The sequence below is a fragment of the Lissotriton helveticus genome, chromosome 1_1, assembly GCF_964261635.1.
Source record: "Lissotriton helveticus chromosome 1_1, aLisHel1.1, whole genome shotgun sequence".
Lineage (NCBI taxonomy): Eukaryota > Metazoa > Chordata > Amphibia > Caudata > Salamandridae > Lissotriton > Lissotriton helveticus.
This window is the reverse complement of record NC_136057.1, coordinates 1,617,801,943-1,617,824,744: the sequence shown is the minus strand read 5'-3', so window position 1 is coordinate 1,617,824,744 and position 22,802 is coordinate 1,617,801,943. Positions and strand designations below refer to the sequence as shown.

The 22,802-nt window shown below is 43.9% G+C and overlaps 1 protein-coding gene across 1 annotated transcript in view; it reads left to right on the top strand.

Moving 5' to 3' along the window:
• Positions 1–20,660, top strand: part of NFE2 (nuclear factor, erythroid 2) — a 160,898-nt gene extending 140,238 nt beyond the window's left edge. The window contains exon 3 of the mRNA XM_078688342.1: positions 19,186–20,660. Within this exon, the coding sequence (XP_078544468.1) occupies positions 19,186–20,343 (1,158 nt within the window). The 3' untranslated portion in view covers positions 20,344–20,660. The remainder of the gene's footprint in view (positions 1–19,185) is intronic.
• The last annotated feature ends 2,142 nt before the right edge of the window (positions 20,661–22,802 follow it).

Below are 22,802 nucleotides of genomic sequence, written 5' to 3'. Positions count from 1 at the left end.
GTGGAAGAGAGTGTTTATTCTCCCTTTATTGAGAAAATCTTATCTAGACAGCAAGGACCCCAACAACTATAGGCCGATCTCATGGCTGCCTTTTCCAGCTTATATTGTAGAGAAGGACATGAATATTAAACTATTACAGTTCATTAAGGATAACAATCTCCTGGATGGCACACAATATTGGTTTAGAAGCCAACATAGTACCAAGCTGGCACTGATAAATGTCTCGGAGGAGATTAGGGAAGTTCTGGACAGAGGTGAGCAGACAGCCTTGATCCTGTTGGACCTCTCTGTGGCATTCGACACGGTCAACCACGGTCTTCTCATCGATCGACTTTTTGCCTTGGGCACAAGGGGCAGGGCACTTGAACTACTCAAATCTTTCCTTGTAGATAGGGAGCAACTGGTGGAGTTTAATGGGTTTAGGTCCACCTCTTTCTCCTTTCCCTGTGGGGTGCCGCAGGGCTCATCGTTAGGTCCAATGCTTTTTAACGTTTATGTGACTCACCTTGCCATGCTAATAAAGTCATTTGGCTTTAGGGTGGTGTCATATGCTGATGACATGCAGATCGTGGCATCACTGGCTGGTGGTCCTGAGGACACCGCTTTTAGATTCCATGGTTGTATGCATGAAGTTGGAAAGTGGATGTCCAGAAACTGCCTCAAACTCAACTGAGGTTCTTTTATTTGGGCGTGAAACCTAGTTTTGGATAATTAGTTGGTGGCCGCGGGAGCTGGGAGCTCTTCCTAACCCAGTCACTAAGGTAAAAAAAGTAGGAGTTTACTTTGACAATAAATTGTCTTTTGAAGGCCAAATAAATGCCATCACATCCTCCTCCTTTATCATGATTAAAACTCTCTGGAAAGTTCTTCCTTTTATTCCTTTAGATCTTCAGAAAGCTGTAATTGTGGCACTTATTTTTTATCAAGGATGGATTAATGTAGCGCACTCTTTTTCAATATTCAATCTAGATTTCTAAATAAATTGCAGGTCCTCCAGAATGCTGCAGTACGCTTTCTGCTTGCTATCCCAAAATATCAATCTGTATCCCAGGCTCTGCCAACATTTCATTGGCTGCCAGCTAGAGGGTGAATTGAATTTAAGTCCCTTTGCATTGCTTTTAAAGCACTACATGGAAATGGTCCTGATTATTTTAAACATAGATTCATGTGGTATGTTCCCGAAAAGGCAGCTTTGATCTTCCTCATCTTTTAATCTTGTAATTCAAAGGGCTAAAACGGGGGGGGGGGGTAGACGTTTTGTGACAGGACCAGCCAGGCTGTGGAATTCTTTGCCTCTGATACTTAAAAAAGAAACTAATCTTCTCTCTTTTAACAAACTTCAAAAAACCTTGTTGTTTAGAAAAATTAATTGAGGTCCTTCAACTATGTGTTTGTATATTCTGCAGTTTTAGTCCCCCTTTTTCTTTCTCTAAATCAGAGCTTTTGTGCATAGACACCTTCGGGTATTAGTGCTTGTTACAAATTAAAATTTCATTTAATCTCTGACTGTTCACAAAAATTATGGGTTAGGAGCCAATGAGTTCTGATTCCCCTTATGTCACTTACTGTTCAGGTGTTAACGGCAAGGAAAATCAACTTGTTTATATTGATAGCTCTCTATCCTGGGTATCTTCATTAAATTCAGGAGCACTAGAATAGCTCCTCTTAAGTATAAGATCTAGAAGCATATTAAATAAAAGAATATTTTTCAAAATTAAAAAAATAACTATGTTCATCTATAAACAAACGTTTTTTTTTCTAAACAGGAAAAGTATACTTACATTTCGGTCTAAATCAAAACTTTGGTTAAAACATACGTTTTAGGTCTTTTAGACCTTTAGTATGTTCTTAGATTATTATATTGAGTGTCATAAATATCAGTCACTTTTAAAATATATGTAACTTTATCTTGTACATAAACCTATGTCATATGTGTCTTTAACTCTAAAGTGGAAGATGCTGTCTTCAAGTCATTGACTCTGGCAGGCCCCCCATGTGATCATCAATTGTAAGTCTAACTGGTGTTGAAAGACTCCCTGATACCTGCATAACTAGATCTCCGGATCCTAACTGTGGAATTAGAATGGCAGGGGTGAACAAGCCTATCTTCTTTCTCATTCGAGTCAACATGTAAAAACTAAATCCATTCTGAAACGCTTTGCAGAAATCGCGGATATCAGAATCAATACTCCCTCACGCCTGCACCACAGATCAGGTTCAGAACACAGTTACAAAGCATTGCAGGAGTCGCAAGTCAGGCCCCAGTTCTACCATCTTATGTTCACCTTCTTCTCTGAAAAGGAATGATGCCTGGATGCGTTATGTTATGTTATGTTATGTTATGTTATGTTATGTTATGTTATGCAGCACTTATACCGCGCACGGATACTCGAGAGTGTCCCGGCGCGAAACCAACCTCGATGAGACAGAACGAGGGGCGTGAAAGGGGCTGCATATTAATTAAAAAGCAAGGTTTTTTACTGCTTTTTAAACAGCCTGAGGTCTTGGGTGTTTCGCACTTCGTAAGGGAGGGCGTTCTAAGCTTTGGCCACCCTAACAGAAAAGGAGCTACCCCCTGTTCGAGCAAGGCGAAAACGAGGTATAACTGCAAGGCATTGAGCTTGCAACCTGGACCTCTTCTTCTTATGATTCTTTATTTTCAGCCCAGCTGAAGGGCCCTCAAATGAAGTTAATAAGCCTATTCCTCGCTCTCATAGTGCCCTTGCCCTCTGGGGAAAACTTGCCCTAGAGCGGCTCTTCCTGGAGATCACATTGTGGCATTCATTTCAGCTCCAAATGTCGTGATGAGTCATGATAGTCATGAGTGTTGATTTCAGACTTATTTTTCTTTTATTTCCTTCAACTTCTAAACTAAATTTTTGGGGATGAGGCTATATTAAAAACACTAGACAAAGCCAATTAACCCTGACTTTGTGTGACTAATGGAACTGCACTATTCCTCTGAACCCACCCTAGAGACCCAACAGCTGGGCATGAACGTGGGAAGTAGAGGGGTTCGGTTGATGTGGCACTGTTATGCACCTGGTGTCATCACATCCAATTAGCATCACACACTTCTGCGACACCTAGAATATAAAATGGACCACCCAGTGCCTAAAAGCATGTTTAACCCCTTCCATGCGTCGGACGGCCGGCGGCCGTCCGACGTCACGGTGGGCGTGTGCGGACGACGGCCGGGGGCCGTCCGAACCACGCCCAGGTCATAAATCACCCGCACCGCGGCGGAATTACCGCTGCGGTGAAGGGGTTAAGTATCTGGGTCCAAACGGGACCTGGGGATATTTGAACAATAAAGAATCAGCAGGAATAAATATATAAAATGAAAGCCACACATCCCAAGCCTGCCTTTCAATTAAAGTTTAATATAAAATGAAGCTGTTCTGCTAAAATCCATCTAAAAAGTTCCTTCATCTTTCTTGAGCTCCAGGTCGCAGGCTGTTGATCAGCCTCCTATCAGTCTTCCCACCAGCAGCTTAACTGCGGGGTTCCACTGGGCTCCTCTATGAACACTACTCGTTTTAATTTCTATGTGGGGCCCCTGACTAATCACGTTGAATTCTTTGGGTTCCAATTGTATTCCTATGCAGATGACACCCAGATTATTTTATAGCTGGAGTCTGGACAAACCATCATCCAAGTGCGCCTGCTGGATAGATGCCAGTGGACTGAGACCAGTGCTTTAAATGGTCCGGTACTGTCCGGTACTGAGTACCGGCACTTTTATACTTTGAGAGGGTGAGTACCTGCACTTCTCAAGAAAAACATAATGCTTTTAATTGGAGAGTACAGACTCTTCTCAGAAGCAAGCAGGCACTCTGTTACTGAGTACCTGCACTTCTATTTTTCCATTTTAAGCACTGACTGAGACTACACGCTGACAAGATGGAAGTCTTGGTGTTTGGTAACCCTTCCATTTGGTCTTCCAAGTGGTGACCCCAAGGTCTTGGCAAATACCCTTAACCAAGCACCAAAGCGAGTAATCTGGGTGTCATCTTTGACGCTAGACTCTCTATTGAGTTTCATACTAATACATTCATATCTATCTACTTGTTTTGGCCTCATAAAGATGCTCAGAAAAATTGGTGCTTTTGTGCCTACTTCATCCATGAAATAGTAGACTTGACTACTGCAACCCATTGCCATTTTATCATCTTATCTGATGCAGAGGTAGCAACTTATTCAGAACGTGGCTGACAGGCTTATATTAGTTAGGTCTTCCTAAATTTGCAAGTATTTACTTTCATCTTACTAACTCAGTAACTTGCATCGGCTACCGGTTCGAAACATTGCATTTTTAAGGTCCAGTGCTAACGTCATAAAACTGCCCGTGATGTAAGACCCTCCAGCTATAGGATTTCCGCTCCAAACTTTATTCACCCATCAGACAGCTGCGCTCGAGCTCCGTTTTCCTTGTTACTGTTCCGAGATTCTTTAGAATGCTTTCTGGTGGTTTGGGCTTTTATGGCCAGGAACTACCTATACCCCCTCCTCCCTTGTCAAAACCCAGAAATATCAATAACAAGGATTTTGGACAAGGGGGGCGTGGATAACAACCCGGAAGTATTTATTGACATAAAAATTAACACAAAATTATTATTTACAATATTTACAAAATTACGCAGAAAACATAAACATGACATTGATTACATTGATAAGTACAGATGTCAGATGGCTAACCTTAACATAACTCTAATACAAGTTATTCCTTTCCGAATCTAAACATATCATCATCAATAATCATAATAGTAGTTACTTTGCTGCGTACCTATTTGAGGCTACGGCAAGGTCAATAACTGGTGTCAGATCCTTATCAAATTATGCCCGCCCTCCCACTGGAGTGCGCATGCGCAGAGGGCCCGTTCACCGTGAGGGTCCTTCCCCCCCTGGTTACCCCAGTATGCTCTATATTCTATATCCAAAAGGGGCCCTTGCATTTCTGTGTCCTTTACTGGCGCCGTTGTGCACATGCTGGGTGGCCATAATATAATATGAAAAACCTCTGAACTGACCTATTTTATTTCACAAACTGGTATGACTCTAAACACAATTTTCTGAAAGTGGAAGAAGTCCCTTCAATGGCCAAATACTTCAACTATGTGCATACATCAATACATATCAAAAACTAGTGACAGAAGAAAGGTAGTACTGAACAAAAGTCATTCAAAACATTATATTTATTATTTATCTTTTTTGTAAGTGTAAATTCATATAAAAATCGTTATAAATCAGACAATTTTATAGAAAACACATCAATTAATTATACAAATTCATGAGCAATACAATAGAATCATAAAAATAGGCAACAAATAAATAAATAAACCCCATGGTGTCAGGCATACAACCAACTTACTCTCGTGCTACCAATCATACTGCAATCAAACCTCATACATAGATGAAAAAAGGAACTGGTTAACAATTAGCCAGATCACACAGCTAAATTGTTCAAGGGCTCCAGAAAAAGAATAACGGCCCTTGTAGCAGGTCTACGCGCGTTTCGGTGGTTCAAGCCACCTTCATCAGGACCTTGTTCATCATTTTGTGCAGAACCCGGGGATCAGACAGAACAAAAAACCTAAAAAGGAAAATAAATCTGTCACTCAGACATCCACAAGTGAAATATTAAGAAGGCTTACAACATTCACTATTACAGTTAAACTATGGGGGCTCATCGCCGTGACTATAGTAGGATCCTATACTATAAAAGTTAAGGGAACATGATTTAACTAGCTTCATAGTAAAACCTTATTGGGCCCAGATTTACCTATTCACACTCATATCATGTTACCAGCTAAATGTTGAGCACCAGAAAAAAGGGACTCACAAGTTGGCTATTTACAAGGAGGCCTAACCTCAAAGGAAAGGGGGACTTGCAATTGCACAGATGTTCGTTGCATATACTTACACAGTGAGAATTTCTCATTAGTCAGTGTGAGTATAAAGGTCAAGTGAGGAACCAGATCAATAAAGCAGCATCTACAAAGGAATTGAGGGAGGCTGTCAATTAAAATGTAATGGCGACTTGCTGAGATTCTAACATTTCCCAAATTACATAGGGCTTACCAATGGCGTCGTTCATGATGGGAGCATTAAAGGCATGCGAGACTCAGGACTTCATCTGAGTTGATGGCTACAGGGAGAATGTTAAACGCCATAATGTCATAATTTATACACAAATTACGGAAATTGCATAACGTGTGGATGCTTCCTACAAACACCCATCCTTATTACGCACTGATGGTGACCTACCCAGGTGGTCGCAGTGTGTCCTTATTTAGTGAGACTTCACGAAATACATCAATGTGCCATGTTAAAAGTTGGTCTCAAGTTAATTGGAGCAGACAGCGAAGTGACTAAGTACTGTTACTTCCTAACCTGTGCACAGAAGAAAGAATGACAAAGAGTTCAATGAGAACTGACGCACTACACATGATATGCATGTCCAAAATAACAACGAGCAGTAAAGCCATAGAAGGAGGAGTGTAGGCTTACTTTTATATACAGTGGAGATGCAGTCCATTAATCAACTGCTATATAATATACCAGCGACCCTATGGAGGAAGAGGAGAAACACGTATTACACGCTATTTAAATTTATGCAGAGTCTGGCAAGAAATACTGCGCGTAGATAGTTATTTAAATTTAGATAGGCTACATATCTTGAGGGCGTGCAGGCATCCATACTTCAGTAAAGGATGATAGTTACGGACTATAACTATTGTCAAGTACATTGGTCTGAATAAACAACTGGCAACACGGGTCTCGGTATCACGTGAACTCGTTAGCCTTAACATACGCGCTGGCCGGAAGGAAAGCCCTGTACTCTCTCGGACTGGTAACCGCGCACATTACAGTCTATGCCTCAGGTGACTTACACTCCTGAATTATTGCAATGCTTCTAGCCCCACTCATCGGGTTATTAACAAGAGTGCCGCAACTTCAAAATAACCTGCCCGGTACCGCGTTAACTTATCACGCGCTGGCAGGATGGGGGGCCCTGTACTGTTTCTCGGGCTGGCGGACGCGCAAAATGCAGCCTGTTCCTTAGGTGGCTAACCACCCTGCATCAGTACAATGTGTCTAAACCCACTCATCGGGTTAGTACCGAGTACGCCAAAACCTCAAAATGCCATGTCCTAACGCTAAAACCGGAGGTTCCTCCAGCACGACTCCGTGATTCAAACGCCTACCTTCAGGTCTGTGGCAACGCGCCGTAGTCCTTCTCCGTCACTGCGCCCCTTGGTAAATGGACACTTCATAGCCGCCATGATTTATACCCCTTCAAAGATGTTCCAATCCCGCGGGAAGTGGACGTCGGATGGCAGAGGTCTCCAAATGTGAACACAAGCGAAGGGCTTCAAATGTAAACACAAACGAGGGACTTTCGAAATGCGTCCATCTTGCTAGTGTCAGACTGAGAGAGTAATTTCAAATGTAAACGTGGCAAAATAAGTAATACCGCTGAGCTAAGTAACTGTAATTAAAAGCGTTTACAGCTTGAGATTTACATGTTAGAGTGTAACATAATCAAGAGAGGAGGTATGCATTTACAGCAAATTGCAAAGAACTGCAAAAAAATACGCCTTTAATGATTCAGAATATATCAATAGTTGCGTAAATGGAATTGTCAGTACTAGTGGTCCCACAATTCCAGGCGTAAAGGATAACGCTGTTTAATTTCAACGCAATATTGCGAGAAAAACAGAGGGAGTCTTCCAAGAAGAGCCTGAAAAGCCGCAAATGGTCCATCTATATAATACAAAGTACATGAGATGGTCCAACCGCCAAGGGATGTACACGAAGCATGTGTGAACACTGAATCATCAACGCTGCAACATGTATATTGTTGTACACACTGCATTAATGTATACGTATTCACAATAAATACTCAAAAAAAAGTAATCAAGTGTGTTAGATATCCAAGCTAGCATTCTAGTGTAGGTCAAGATTCACTGAACCTAAACTTTACTGAAACTACCCAGAAGGAGCAATAAAAAACAGTTTTTCTGAGAGTTTCATAGCAAGATTCCACACTGGCACATACTGGGAGTTACTGCGTCGAGGAGATAAGTTTTTACTTGGTCACATACCAAGAAAGTTCTTCGTTGAGTCCTCTTTTCACACTGTCCAACAGGAAAATCCAAAAGGTTTCACGTTTTTTACGCGTGATTTCGCTCGGTTGTCCCATTTTCGGTGTAACTTTTTCCAGGATAGACCATTTGATCTCATCCTCCTTATGGGACTTATCAATGCAATGTTGGACTATCGGGGCTGATAGCTTTTTGGTCCTGATGGCGGACTTGTGTTCGCTGAACCGGACGCGAAACTCGCGACCGGTTTCGCCCACATAGGCCAGGCCACAATCACAAAAAAGGATATACACTATGTTACTACTGCGACAGTTTGTAAGGCTACGTAGTTTAATCTTTTTTTCATTATAAGTAACAGTGTCAGATATCATAGCTGACTCACAAGCGTGGCAGGAGCCACACCTGTGGTTGCCCAATACTGCCGGAAGTCCAGTAATGGAGAGCTGGTTGTTGATTTGGAAATTTCTCGTGGGCGGTCTGGCGTGGACCAACATGTCCCTAAGATTTCTATTTCTCCTATACGCACAATTTTCTTCAGGAACAACGTACAGCATAATCAAGATATGCAGGAACCCGTGGCTTACATTCACTTTTTATTTGTTTCTCTTTGTATATTTTTCATTTAAAAGATCAATTTTTGTAATATTTAAAAAAAAAAGAATTTTGGGACACAACAGTGATTAGCAATTCATCATTTACATACCTTTAAAAAGTGAATCCAAGCATTTTTTTCTTTGACATAACATTTAATATCTATGTGTTCAAATATAGCCCCCACAAAAAATAATTGATAAAAATAACGCTACGTGAAACAGCTTTATACACTCATTCATATCATTCTCTCCATTCAATCTACTCATACTCACACTCTCTCACATTCTCCACATTCAAGTTTAGAAAAACAACAGGCATTAACCGAGTTTTATGAGCCCAAATAGGAAGTATTATTTCAGATGTTGATCATGGGCATCATCCCCAATATTCTTATTCCATGTCCTTCTATTAGGGGTCCTTCTCAGTGGAGTTTCTCAGATGCCTGTATATGGCCTACTTACGTTTTGGTGCAACCTAAGGGAATGCCACCTTCATCAGGGCCAGTAAATATTAATATTTCTTTTTATCAAGTGTATTTTGTGGGGGCTATATTTGAACACATAGATATTAAATGTTATGTCAAAGAAAAAAATGTTTGGATTAACTTTTTCAAGTTATGTAAATGATGAATTGCTAATCACTGTTGTGTCCCCCCCCAAATTTTTTTTTTTAAATATTACAAAAATGGATCTTTGAAATGAAAAATATACAAAGAGAAACAAATAAATGTAAGCCACGGGTTTCTGCATATCTTGATTATGCTGTACGTTGTTCCTGAATAAAATTGTGTTTAGAGTCATACCAGTTTGTGAAATAAAATAGGTCAGTTCAGAGGTTTTTCATATTATATTATGTACTTCTCACCCCCCCCCCCTCTAGACCTCAAAGAAATAATACAGGGGGTACCCTTAGCGCCTTATACTCAAGCTGGGTGGCCAACCAGCCTAGGTAAAGCGTAACTCCCCACTCCCCTGCACCCATCCAGCCAACCGGCTGTAACTGCCTCTGGAGTTCTAGGGGAGACCACATGTCCCTCCCCCTTGGGCAACCCCATTCAAGAATGGCGGCGCCCTCTAAGGACCTTAAATTTACTGCTCACCAATCATGACATTACCGCCTGACCAAGGAATTTCACTAAATACTACGACAGCTGACCTGTAAAAGGAAAACACCTCACCTAGATATAACAAAATAACACAACACAAAGCACACACGAAAACATTATTGCTTTAGGGGACGGTGGGTGGGGAAATAAAATTACTGCCTCCTATTGAGGCTAGACCGGCAGGCTGAGGGAGCAAAGAGGACCACTCCTCTGCTCTCCGTCCTTTTATGCTCCGATAGTCAGGCATGTTCTAACCGGCCTGGCATTGTCCACACATGTGACCCGGAAGTGATCATGATCACTTCGAGGTCACATTCGGGACCCATGACCAATCGCGGTCGAGGCGCACCTGTCGTATCACGATTGCCCCGTGACAGACCCGCCTCTATGGTCGTCAAGGGCCGCACGACCGCCATACTTTCGGCATGTTCGATGCCGGCCTCGCCTTTTCTCAATGGCCTGGTACAACCTATACCCCCTCCTCCCTTGTCAAGACCCAAAAATATTTTGGAAAAGGGGGGGCGTGGATAACTCGCTGGCCGTATTTATTAACATAAAAATTAAAACAAAATTAATATTTACAATATTTACAAAATTACGCAGAAAACATAAACATGACATAGATTACATTGATAAGTTCAGATGTCAGATGGCTAACCTTAGCATAACTGTAATACAAGTTATTCCTATCCAAATCTAAACATATGATCATCAATAATCATACTAGTGGTTACTTTTCTGTGTACCTATTTGAGCTTACAGCAAGGTCAATAACTGGTATTAGAGCCTTATAAAATTATGCCCCCCCTCCCACCGGAGTGCACATGGGCAGAGTTTCCGTTCACCGGGAGGGTACTTCCCCCACCCCAGTTACCCCTGTACGCTCTGTATACTATCTTCATAAGGGGCCCTTGCATTTCTGTGCCCTTTACTGGTGACATTGTGCACGTGCGGGGTGGCCAACCAGCCACAGTAAAGCACCCATCCAGCCATCCGGCTGTAACTGCCCCTGGAGTTCTAGGAGACACCACTTGTCTCTCCCCCTTGGGCAACCCCATTCAAGAATGGAGCCGCCATCTAAGGACCTTAAATTTACTGCTCACCATTCATAACCTTACCCCCACAGGCCAGCATAGTTGACTGACTATCTGCCCCCCCAATTGCTAGCTATAAGGTCATATCCTGCTTCTGCAACCCCCCAACCATTCCAGCAGAGTCTCTAGAAGGATTTCATTACCTACCTTAGACAAGTGGACACTGTCTTTTAAGGAGAACGGCTCCCCCTGATACAACTGTGGGCGATCGTATGTAAATGAGGAGACCTAAACTTCCTCTCTATCTTATTATTGACTCTTCTTACTGAGTGATTCAGTGCCCTCACAGACTCCCCCCTCCATTGAAATCTGGGTACCATCTGTGACCATACTATGGTGCACCCCTGGCATGTCCTAGCTAACCAACCTACGTCTGTGATTATGGTTTCCACTAGCCCTCTTCTACCCATATTTACAAGATCATTCCCTCCCAGGTGCAAGATAATGATACTGGGGAGAGCCCCACCCTTGCTCAACAAGTCCCTTACAAAACCCCTGAACTGACTAAAGCGGAGACCCCCTTTCCCATGAAATGACACCCTAAAACCCACCTGCTCAGCTCTTGATTTGTAATTACCTGAGAAGAAAAATGCATTCAAACATCTCACATATGAATGGCCGAACGACCTGTGGTCCTGGTTTCTGTGGATGTGCACATCCCTTTGCTGGTAGTTGCTGCTGATGTGACGCCGCAATTTTCCCCCCTGCGTGACAGGCTTGAGAAACTGTAAATGGAAGCAGAGAAGGAACATGCATCAGCACCAGGCAAATGTCCTACTCACAACATGTGCAGCCGCACATAGCGCTTATAACAATTGGAGGACCACCTACCATTCTTTTTAACGTTGCTGCTGTGAAAACCTCTTGCTGTCGCCCCATTGGCAGCCCTTATTCTGAAAGAATGTGTCCCAAAGCAACTAGGATCCAAACCTGCCTTCTGTACTGCCATATCCATTACTCTTTAAATTGAAATGTCCCCCCTCTTGTACTAGATCTATGATGTAAGAATGCCTCTAACTGTGTTATAGGGCAGCAAGGGTTACCATGTACCCGATGTAGTACTACCCCCTCACCACGGTGCCTCTTGGTCAGTCTTGGATTTCCTAATGGATATCAATAAGGCGTTGCCTCGTATCTTTGCATGTTCTAACTGGAGACCCCCTTTCACATCCTGTTTATTCTGTGCCACCAATTCCCCTATCCTAAAAGCTCCATAAAAAGCTAGCGATAAGACTGCTCTGAAAAGCAGAGCTTCCCCTGTGGTGCTGCAAATCATGTCCAGAGCCCCCAGTAAAGACGATAGCAACTCCACCCTTATTGGACGTCTTGTGTCTGGTGCTGACCCCTGTATGTGCTGCCACCCTTTTAAGACTTTCCTAACTGTAAAGCTGTTAGTGGGATCTCCCTTGTCTCTAGTTTGTGCGAAGAAAGAGATTGCTGCCACATGCCGCCTGGTTGCTGCCGCTGAGCGCCTCTCTTCGTTTAAGGCACCCAAGCAACGCAGAAGTGCCCCTGTAACATGGCACTTCTCTGCCTACTCCCTTCCCAAGAATGTACAATATGCCCAAAACGCCCCATCATAAGCTTTACTGATCCTGTGAGATAGGCTAGCTGCCACGAGGTTCGGTAGTTGGGGGCACTAATCTGCCAAAGTACTTCTGGGAAGGATGTTGGATTTGCTTCTGCAGAGGGGAGGTGTGCCCTGAAAACCTGCATCTTGAAGCAAAAGAGTGCATCAGCAGCAAAATTCAATACCCCTGGCACATGTTTAGCTTTAAACTGCATGTTCAATTTCATACATAACAACACTATCTCTTTCCAACAGCCTGTTGGTTGATGCATTCGACTACCGTTATGTTATCTCTGGCCAGACTGCCAATGCCACCCAGATGGGAAACAGTTCCAAAAAATCCAATGTTAGCTGTCACCCAATTCTCCACCCACCAAGCTGGCCAATGCTGAGCCACCCACTCATTACTGAGTATGGCACCACATCCCACACTACCTACAGCGTCAGTCCATAAACCTAACTCTGCAGAAGTAGTGGGTGGACCGGTACAGACTACCCTGCCGTTGAAGTCCTGCAGGAATGCCATCCAAATCCGCATGTCCTGCCTAACCTCAGCTGACAGCCTGGTGTGGTGGTGTTTTTCTTTGAGACCGGCCATGGCCTGGGAGATGGAGCGGGAAAATGGTCGTGCCATTGGTATGACTCTCAGAGCAAACTTCAACTGCCCTACCGTCTGCTGTAACTGATGTAAGGTTACCTTATCTTTTGCCAGGCATTGCTGCAATGCTGTCCTGAATTTCTTAATCTTGTCTGCCAGTAACTGGAAACACCCTTGGACTGAGTCTAACTCAATGCCTAGGAATTCTATCATATTTGTTGGTCCTACTGTCTTTCCCGGTGCCAGGGGAACCCCAAAAGCCTGCATGAGCATACAAAATTCTTGCAGTGCCCATGCACACTACCGGGAGCCCGCTGACCCCAGGATAAGAAAGTGGTCCAGATAGTGCATGACAAACTGATGCCCTGTCGCCTGTCTAAAAACCCATTCCAAAAATGAACGGAATTTCTCAAAGTAAGCGCAGGAGACCGAACAACCCATGGGCATGCACATATCCATGTAGAACTTGCCCCGAAACTTAAAACCCAGAAGGTGAAAGTCCGATGGGTGAACTGGCAACAAACGAAAAGCAGAGTCAATATCAGATTTTGCCAGCATGGCACCAGGGCCCAGGCCCCTAAGCAGCTCTACTGCCTGGTCAAAGGAAGCATATTTTACACTACAAATCTCATCACTGATAGCGTCATTCAATGAGTTGCCCTTAGGTGCTGCCAGATTATGAATCAACTTGAACTCACCACCCTCCTTTTTGGGAACCACCCCTTATGGGGAGCAGACAAAATTGTGTACCGGGATGCAATCAAATGGCCCCACTATTTTGCCCAAGCGTAGTTCCTTTTCAATCTTTGTTGCTGCCACGCCTGGATTGGTCCTAACAGAAAGCTGATTTTTCATTCAGGTGCCCCCACGTAGTCAGGTGCAGGGATCCCAAACTTATACAAGAAACCCTCTCGCAATGTCCTAGCAGTGGAATTATAAGGGTACCTGTTCAGCCAAGGAGTCATAGCCGTTACGTTATTGGGTGAGAGTGCCATATGCTGTGTCCGCCCCTCACTCCTGTTTCCTCCTTCCCTTATCCCTTGTTTTCTTGAGACATTTGGACTCTGGGTGTGATGGATTGGCACAGGTAGAGCATGCATGTTTGAACTTGCACGTGCCTGGAGTCCTAGTGCATGTCCGCCTATTAAAGTCCGAACATGTCCCTTTCCGTCCTCCTCCGCTATTAGGACTAGTGGCAGGGCCTGTGTTTTGAGGTGGCCGAAAGTCCTGAAAGGATTGGAATGACTGGCCCTTGTTAATGGGCTGCGCTCCCACCCCAAACTGATCTAACCACGAGATTGTGTCAACGCGGTCCCAGGAAAGAGATGGGTCAGCTGCCTTAGCTTTCCTAAAATCTTTGTCATACTCTTCCAGCCAATGCCCCCATATTTGTCATGAGCCATAGTAATTTGATTCTGGTAACATGCCATTTCTGTCTGTATATAAGGAAAACGTTCAGCCACCAATGCCATGAATACTGAGAAACCTCTAATTCAATTATTCAAATTCTCCTCAATCCTGAATTTCAATAATTCACTTGCCCATTCTCTAGGGAGCATCCAGTCCTTTTTTTTCTTTGCTTCCTCCCTTTCCGTATCATCAAGAAGCAGTGAGAAAATACTAACATAACTTCCTAATCATTACCTTCCTTTCACCTCTTGTGTGACGTGTCTTTCCAAATGTTCCCTCCGAGGGCGGGATTCACCCACACCCAAAAGTGGCAATGTTAACTGCTTACCTGCAGGAGCTGCTCCTGCTGGCTCCATCAACTTCTCCTTTGTCAGGCTCATCACTGGCATTCCTTTGTTGGATTCCACTGACGATACCCCACCGGTTGGATTGGGAAAGGAAGGTGTACTCAGCCCCTCTCCAGACGGGCCCCCCGGTGTTGCAACAAACTGCGCTACCTTCCTTCTTGCTTCTGCCGCAGGGTCCTCCCCTACGCTCTTTGCCTCAATTGATGATGACAACATTCCAGCCTTCCCCAACCATGGAAGGGCTGCGGCTAACTGTGCTACTAAATCTTGTGGAACCGGGGTGCTGCCTACCGGGGCATCCTTTGGGTCCAGACCTGCCGGACTCCCTGGAACTAGAACGCTGGGACTCCCCCCCGGGACAGCCGGGGCACCTGATGGAATACCTCTCTGAGGAACAGCCCCTGTGGGAACAACTGGGACCGGGGCACCCAGAGGAACACTTCCCATTGTAACCCACCCTGATGGACCCGGCACCTCCCCTCCCCATGTGCTGTAGGACTGGCACAGGTGCCTCTGGTATATCCTTTACCTTAGTGACCCCTTTCTTGGGCCTAGCCCGCTTGGGGAGGGGGGCTAATTCTCCCCTAGGCTTGGGGGGTACTATGGTTTGCCGAGGCCTAACTACCACCTTGCCTTGGCCTTCCACCCGTTCCCTGAGATCAGCAAGGCTCTGTCCTCATTCATCGACTTTCTTCCATCTCCTATCCATAGTAACCATCATTGTCTCCATCATGTACTCCATGCGAGAGCGCTTCTCGCCACGCTTCCCCTTACTGGCCATTGCTTTTCCTAAACTGCAGGGGTTATTCTAAATGTGCCAGCTACCCAACCAAATACAGCATACACAATGCCACCCACTTAAACTGGGTCAATTGGGCAATAGCCTAGATGCACACCCCTGCACCGCACTTCCAGGTCTGGTCCACTGTCCAGGCCCTTACCTTACAATGCTGGAGGTACCTGACCGGCCGTAAGCACCCACGCAACCAGAGCCACGTCACACTGGCTAATCTGGTGAGCCAGGCGAGTTTTCTCAAAGCCCGTGTGGCTCCAAGCTGCGGTGGAGTGCAGGCCAGTCGGTGTCCATGTAAACGAAGGCAGAGCTGCACCGGCTAATCCAAAGAAACTGGGCCTCTTCGTGCTCCTGTCCGGATTACTTAGATTATTGCTGCATGGACTCTAGTCAAGAGAAAGGAAAAAATAGATCAAATGCGGCCACCTCACCCCGGCCAGTACCCGTACATGCGTGACTCCCGCAATGTCAAGCACAATCACCACTCAGAATTATATGTATTCCCTAAGGGGCACCACCATCATGAAAAAACCCCTGCACAAATACGGTGAGTCAAGATTAATAGTGCACCTTACACGAACACCAGTCCCATTACACAATGACACCTCTCAATTTGGCCCAAACAACTCAATGCCGGAAATGTGGCCTTCACGCTGCCCCGCTATGCTATGGGATGCTGGTAATTACTTTCCAAGGGATAAATTGCAGCAACCTGTGTAGTGGCACACCTAAAGCAAGCATGGCGTTATTCACAAGCCGAATTTTCTCGTGCTAATTACACCCTACCCAATTTCGAGCATGCGGGAATTGGAGGCGCTTATTACGGTAGGCGATGATATGATGGTATGCTAGAGTGATGCCCCACCAATGTGCCTCTACAACCTGGAGTAAGCAGCTGCTCGCTTCGGTGCTGCGCTTGTAATCACAGCACCTCCGCCCCAATCTCTACAAAATACCTCCAGGGAGCACTGCTCCCAAGCCGGCTAGGGCCTCCGCCGCAGCTGCTCTCCCTAATGTGCTAAGTGCGCGTTCTCCAGCTCCAGCGCCCCCACGTTCGCGGTATTTTGGACCTACTGGACGGCCCCCGGCTCTCTTGTCCCACAAGCCTCGTGCCGTTTGTGCGATGCTCCCAATCCTGCTGTCCCGACAACTGCAGGATCCGTGTCGCTCGCTGTTGAGGACCTGAAAGATAAAGCATACATGCCAACATTTCAGAAGAGCAAAGTGGGAGATTTAAAAATAAAAATCGGGAGAATGGGGCCTTGAATCGGGTTACTGGCATGTATGGGCTTTGGAAGTGTGCTGCTGCAGGATTGGACCTTTGAAACGCAAATGCACGTTTTTTTTCTTACCTTTCAGAAGCATGGAGCGCAATAGCAGGCAGAGAGAGGGCGATGCAACTGTTGTGCACTGGCCTGGCAGTGCAGGCCGCCCCCTCCCCCCTCCCCGTGTGGCAGCCCGGGCTGTAACAACTTCCCAGGCACACACACTGCCGCCCCCCCCCTAGTACTTCACTTCACTTCACAAGACAATTCCCTTGTTAATGACGCTTTGTTGGTTTTTCACCACTTCTAGAGCCCCTGCACGTTACACAATAAATACCAAGCCCTGTCAGCTGAAATCAATCGAGGTTTTGCTTGCAGGAATCGGGAGGCGGGAGACTAGCCTTGAAATCGGTAGTCTCACGCCTGAATCGGGAGGGTTGGCATGTCTCATAAAGCAAACAGTTGTACCGCCTCAATGTTCAGCGATGATCCCACCAAATCGAACTCTGACCTGAAAAGACAAAAATAGAATTACAGCCTCCTAGCGAGGCTGGTCTGGCAGGATGAGGGAGCAGGGAGCAAAGAGGACGACTCCTCTGCTACCTGTCCTTTTATGCTTCTCTAGCCAGGCTGGTTCTAACTGGCCTGGCGTTGTCCACACGTGTGACCCAGAAGTGATCATGATCACTTCCGGGTCACATACAGCACCCACGACCTGCTTTGCGTTTATTTATCGCCGTCCTTGGAAATATGCCCCGAAATACCTCAAACAACTGTGGTACTTTTCTCCTAAGTCTGGAGAAAATCTGTTTATCCTCTACTGATTTTTTTAACCATCTTTATTGGATTTTTAGCGAAATGATACAGCAATCACATCAGCTGGTGCTGAGAACTTTATAACAGGGGTCCAGTTAACATGGCATTGAGCTCCATAAGCGCACCTCCGTTTGCATGAACATTAGGAAATACTTGTTTCAATAACACAACAACTACCACAACTATATACGAGTCCATGTACAGCAGCCCCTACTAGATAACTAGTACTGCACTGTATACAGTACTGTAGCACCTCTGTAGGGCGGTAGTAAGACTAACATGACAGTGATTTATCCCTGTACAGTTGCTCTGTCCAGTGTCATGTTTCATCCAAGAACATAGTTTTAAGCCCATCGACTATTTCCCAAGTCTCACACACACTTACAGTCTTCCTCATGTCTTACATGCATATGACAAAAGTAAGCATTTTGGTACATGGTGAAAAGAATTTGAAAATCGTACTGGTACACCTTTCCAGAATAATCTCTGCAAGTTAATGGAGTTCATTAAAAGGTGGATGTAAGCAGGTCCTTCAATGAAGAAGGTCCCTGGACTTTCATACAGGGATGTATGACGTTACAACGCATACTTTTACAACGCATACCTTTAAAACGCATACCTTTAAAACGCATTTTTTACAACGCAACATCCGTTACAACGCATTCCATTACAACGCATGCCATTACAACAAATTTTTAAAAACTACCTTTAAAACGCATTCCATTACAGCGCATACTACCTTTACAACGCATACCATTACAACGCATAACATTACATTGCATGTATGGTAAGTATTGGATAGTGTAGGGGTAAAAATTACTATTCTAACTCCAGGGGGGTGCAACAGTAGGGTAAGTGTTGGATAGTGTAGGGGTAAAAATTACTATTCTAACTCCAGGGGGTGCAACAGTAGGGTAAGTGTTGGATAATGTAGGGGTAAAAATTACTATTCTAACTCCAGGGGGGTGCAACAGTAGGGTAAGTGTTGGATAGTGTACGGGTACTATGCGTTGTAATGTTATGCGTTGTAATTGTATGCGTTGTAATGACATGCGTTGTAGTGGTATGCGTTGTAGTGTCATGCGTTGTAATGGTTGCGTTGTTATGGCATGCGATGTAATGGATTTTGCGTTGTAATAGTTTCGTTGTAATGGTAGTGCGTTGTAAAAGTTGCGTTGTAAAGGTTGTTTCCCTTAATACAGAGTTCTGTATTACACTAATGGGTCCCTTCTTGATATTCTCTTTCAATGAATCAGAATACAAAATATGGCTCATATGGTTTGACAATTCATGTCCTACTAATTTCATCAACATTAAAGTAGAGTACAACCAATACATATGAAATCATAGGGGTAACTTTAGAAGGAATTATGATTTTAAGATATAGCCACTATATGTGTGATATAAAGTTAAAAAATGTGAGTACATTTTCCCACAGTTATTAAAATATGACTTTACAAATGTCTTTCTTATTTATACCCACAGGGTTTAAATATGCAGAATGAATATGCATACAATACTGAGGGATATAACAGCATGGCCTCAGGAACCCTGGCACAAATGCTTCCTGTTTCAAACTATGAACTCAGTCAACCCAATGCAGGAAGCAGTTTACCAAACTGCAGTCAAAACACTCTAGCATATGAAAGACATTATACAGAAGTTTTGGAAACTCCATGTCAGCGGCTGGGCCCCGGAGGAATAGCCACCCATGAGTTTCCTTATGGGACAACCAGCTACACAAGTATGTTGATGTCTTCAACGATCCATCCAGGAAGTCCTACCAACATCAACCAGGCGAACAACAAACACCTCATTTTTCCTGGATTATTAAATAGCCCACCTTTTGACCCTACCCATGTAGTGGATGCTGGTTTGATGGACAACCACAATTGCAAACCCCAAGAGGATCTTGAATCAGACTCTGGCTTGTCACTAAACTACAGTGATGCAGAGTCCATGGAAGGCACCGAGCAAGGGCAGATACATCCAGATTATGTGGAGTTATATCCACTAAACTACCACAGTTCTCAAGAACAGTATTGTGTGTTACCTTCAATGAACAATATGCCATTCAGCCAGGCATATACAACCTCCTCTGAAGCTGGGCAAAGTTTTGATATGCAGGACATACAATGTCATGGTTCCTATGCAAAGATCAAACAGGCCAGTCGTATGGAGATTACATGCAGCCGGGATGAGCGCAGAGCTATAACAATGAAAATTCCATTTTCGATACAAAAGATCATCAACCTCCCAGTGGATGATTTTAATGAGCTGTTGTCCAAGTACCAACTAAACGATGCCCAATTGGCACTGATAAGGGACATTCGGCGGAGGGGTAAGAATAAAGTTGCTGCTCAAAACTGTAGGAAGCGGAAGTTGCAGAACATTGTTCATCTAGAGAAGGATCTGGATGATCTGAATGAAGACAAGGAAGAACTCCTCAGGAAAAGGAGTGAGTTTAACAAGTCAGTCTCTATCATGAGACAGAAACTCAATGATCTATATATGGAGGTTTTCAGAATGCTGAGAGATGAAGACGGCCATCCATATTCACCAGAGGAGTATTCCCTGCAACAGACAACTGATGGAAGTGTGTTTCTTGTGCCACAAAACAATAACCAAGAAGGTGCAGATTAATACGTATCAAACAGACTGGAAGTATTTATATGGTTTTGGTTATCAAGCTACAAATTATGCATAAATCACAGACTATACATGCTTAGTTGAAATAGTTGCTCTAAAATGTATTTTAAACTTCTGTACATGAAGTGACACTTTAAGGTTGTATTTAACAAGAGAGTGCCAACAATCTATTGCTCTTCAGGACTTACCTAGAAGGATGAGAACGAGTATTTCACTTTACTCATTTACCATTGCCTTTATCATAATTGTAATTAAATTAATTACATTTGGACACCATTTTTGTCCAATAAAATCGTAATCTTTCTTCCTTGCTTTTGCATTGGTTTCATGCATTATTTATACCTGTACAGTAAACAAATTATATAGATAATGTTATATCAGAATACCATTCTTTTGAAAGTAATCTATCGTTGAATCACTTGTAAATATGGACTCCACTTGAAATTCCATAGTGGAGTAGATTCCCATGGCATCAAATTAATTTATCTTCATGAATCATAGAGCCAGCACCCTATTATCCCAACAGCCATATAGCCAATTATGTAGGCAGATAGTAGCCACTGCAAGCTAAAGACAGACCAACTCTATGGAAAATGTGGCCATTGCGAACAAATTGGATTCCTCGATAGAACCTCACCTAATAGTGCAATTTCTTTATCTTTTACACTTTTGTCCTGCAAATGAAAGTACACAAAAGGAATAGTACAGGAAAAATTAAGGTAAAAACTGAAAATCCTACATGTGTATCAACTTCAGTATGCTTCTTCTATTCAGGTCTGTTGATACCTTGAAGCACACCCAGAAATTCTCTTACTGCAAAATAAATACATTTTAAAAAAAGGGGGGGAGAGAAATATATATAAACAGCAAATAATTTCTACAGTAGGTGAATCCTGTCGCCCTACTCGAATAAAGGATTAGTCGTTTTGTCGCTGGAGTGTGGGTCCCTTAAAGGCGGTACTAGCGCCCAGTATGAAGGGAGGGTTCCTCAGGGGTGGGTTAGGGGAGGTCACATGGGGGGGGGGTAAAATTGGAAAATTGTCCTCATATGTTGCAAAATTGTTCTTTTGTTTAAAAGCTCTAGATGTAGGGAAGCCTGGGGTTAGGTCATGGCCATGAGCGGCTTAATTGGTATAAAATTACTCTCCTGGAATGTTAATGGCTTAGGGGGAGGAAGGAAACAATCCAGGGTCCGCGAATATCTAAAAAATTCAGAAGCCCATGTATACTTATTACAGGAAACCCATCTAGAGGCCAAATCATGTGTACAAGTCTTTGGTAAACAGGGTTGGGCACAGGATGTACTATGTTCAAGGCAGAAGGGGTGCACAAGGGGCGTAGCAATTATCGTTAGGGCAAACAATGGGGGTTAAGGTCTAGAAATGGGATACAGATCAGTCTGGTAGATGGCTAGTGGCAGCCCTCTCCATAGGCAGCTTACCTTTTACGTGTGCAGTGTACTATGGTCCGAATGAGGACAACTCTGGTCCTCTTTTGAAACTGGGGGCAAGTGTGTTACAGAACAATGCACCGGTTATATTAGGGGGAGATTTCAATCTGGTCTTTGATAAGCAGCTGGACCAAACATCTAGGGCCAAATACTCTGCTCCAACGAGTATATCAGCAGCCCTTAGGAATATTATGAAAGATTTTAACCTGAGGATTTGTGGAGAGCTAAATACGGTGCTATTAGAGAGTACTCATTCTATAGTAAAAAATATAAGCAATACTCGAGAATAGACTACTTTCTGGCTGACCAGGCATTGCTCGCGGATATTGTACTGGTTTCTTATATTCCAGTGGGTATCTCGGGTCACTCAGTGGTTGAACTGCTAGCGAACCTAAGGGCTAGGACTATAGAGTACAGATGGACACTGGATAGAACACTTTTTTTGGATGAAGGTGTAAAGGCTGAGGTAAAAGAAAGAATACTCGATTTCTTTAATTTTAATATAGGTTCATCCACCGAGCAATTAGTCTGGGAATCTTTTAAGGCATACCTACGGGGCCTACTGAGTTCACAGATGTGTTATCGGAGGAAAACGATTAAGAAAAAAGAAACTGACGACCTTATGGCCATAAAGATGAAAGAACAGGAAATTCAGCTGGTGGCTCTGACAGTTAGGGAGAGTATCCCGAAGTTGGAGAAAGAACTGCTGGAATTACAAACAGCATTTAAAGCCAGGAGTGATAAGATCATTAATGAAAGATGGGAGGTCAGTAGATTAAAGAATTTTAAGTATGGTGAGAAATGCGGTGCTCTCCTGGCCTGGAAGTCAAGGACTGAGAGGGTTAGAAATAATATTAAGTCGTTAACGCAGAGGGAATCCGGTGTGCTGATAGCAGAGGACGAGCTGATCAGGGAAGAGGCTAGGGGGTTTATGCAGAGTTTATATCAAGAAGACACTAGCCTTGGAGAAGAGGCGGTCAATGCCTGGTTAAACTTGAGAGAC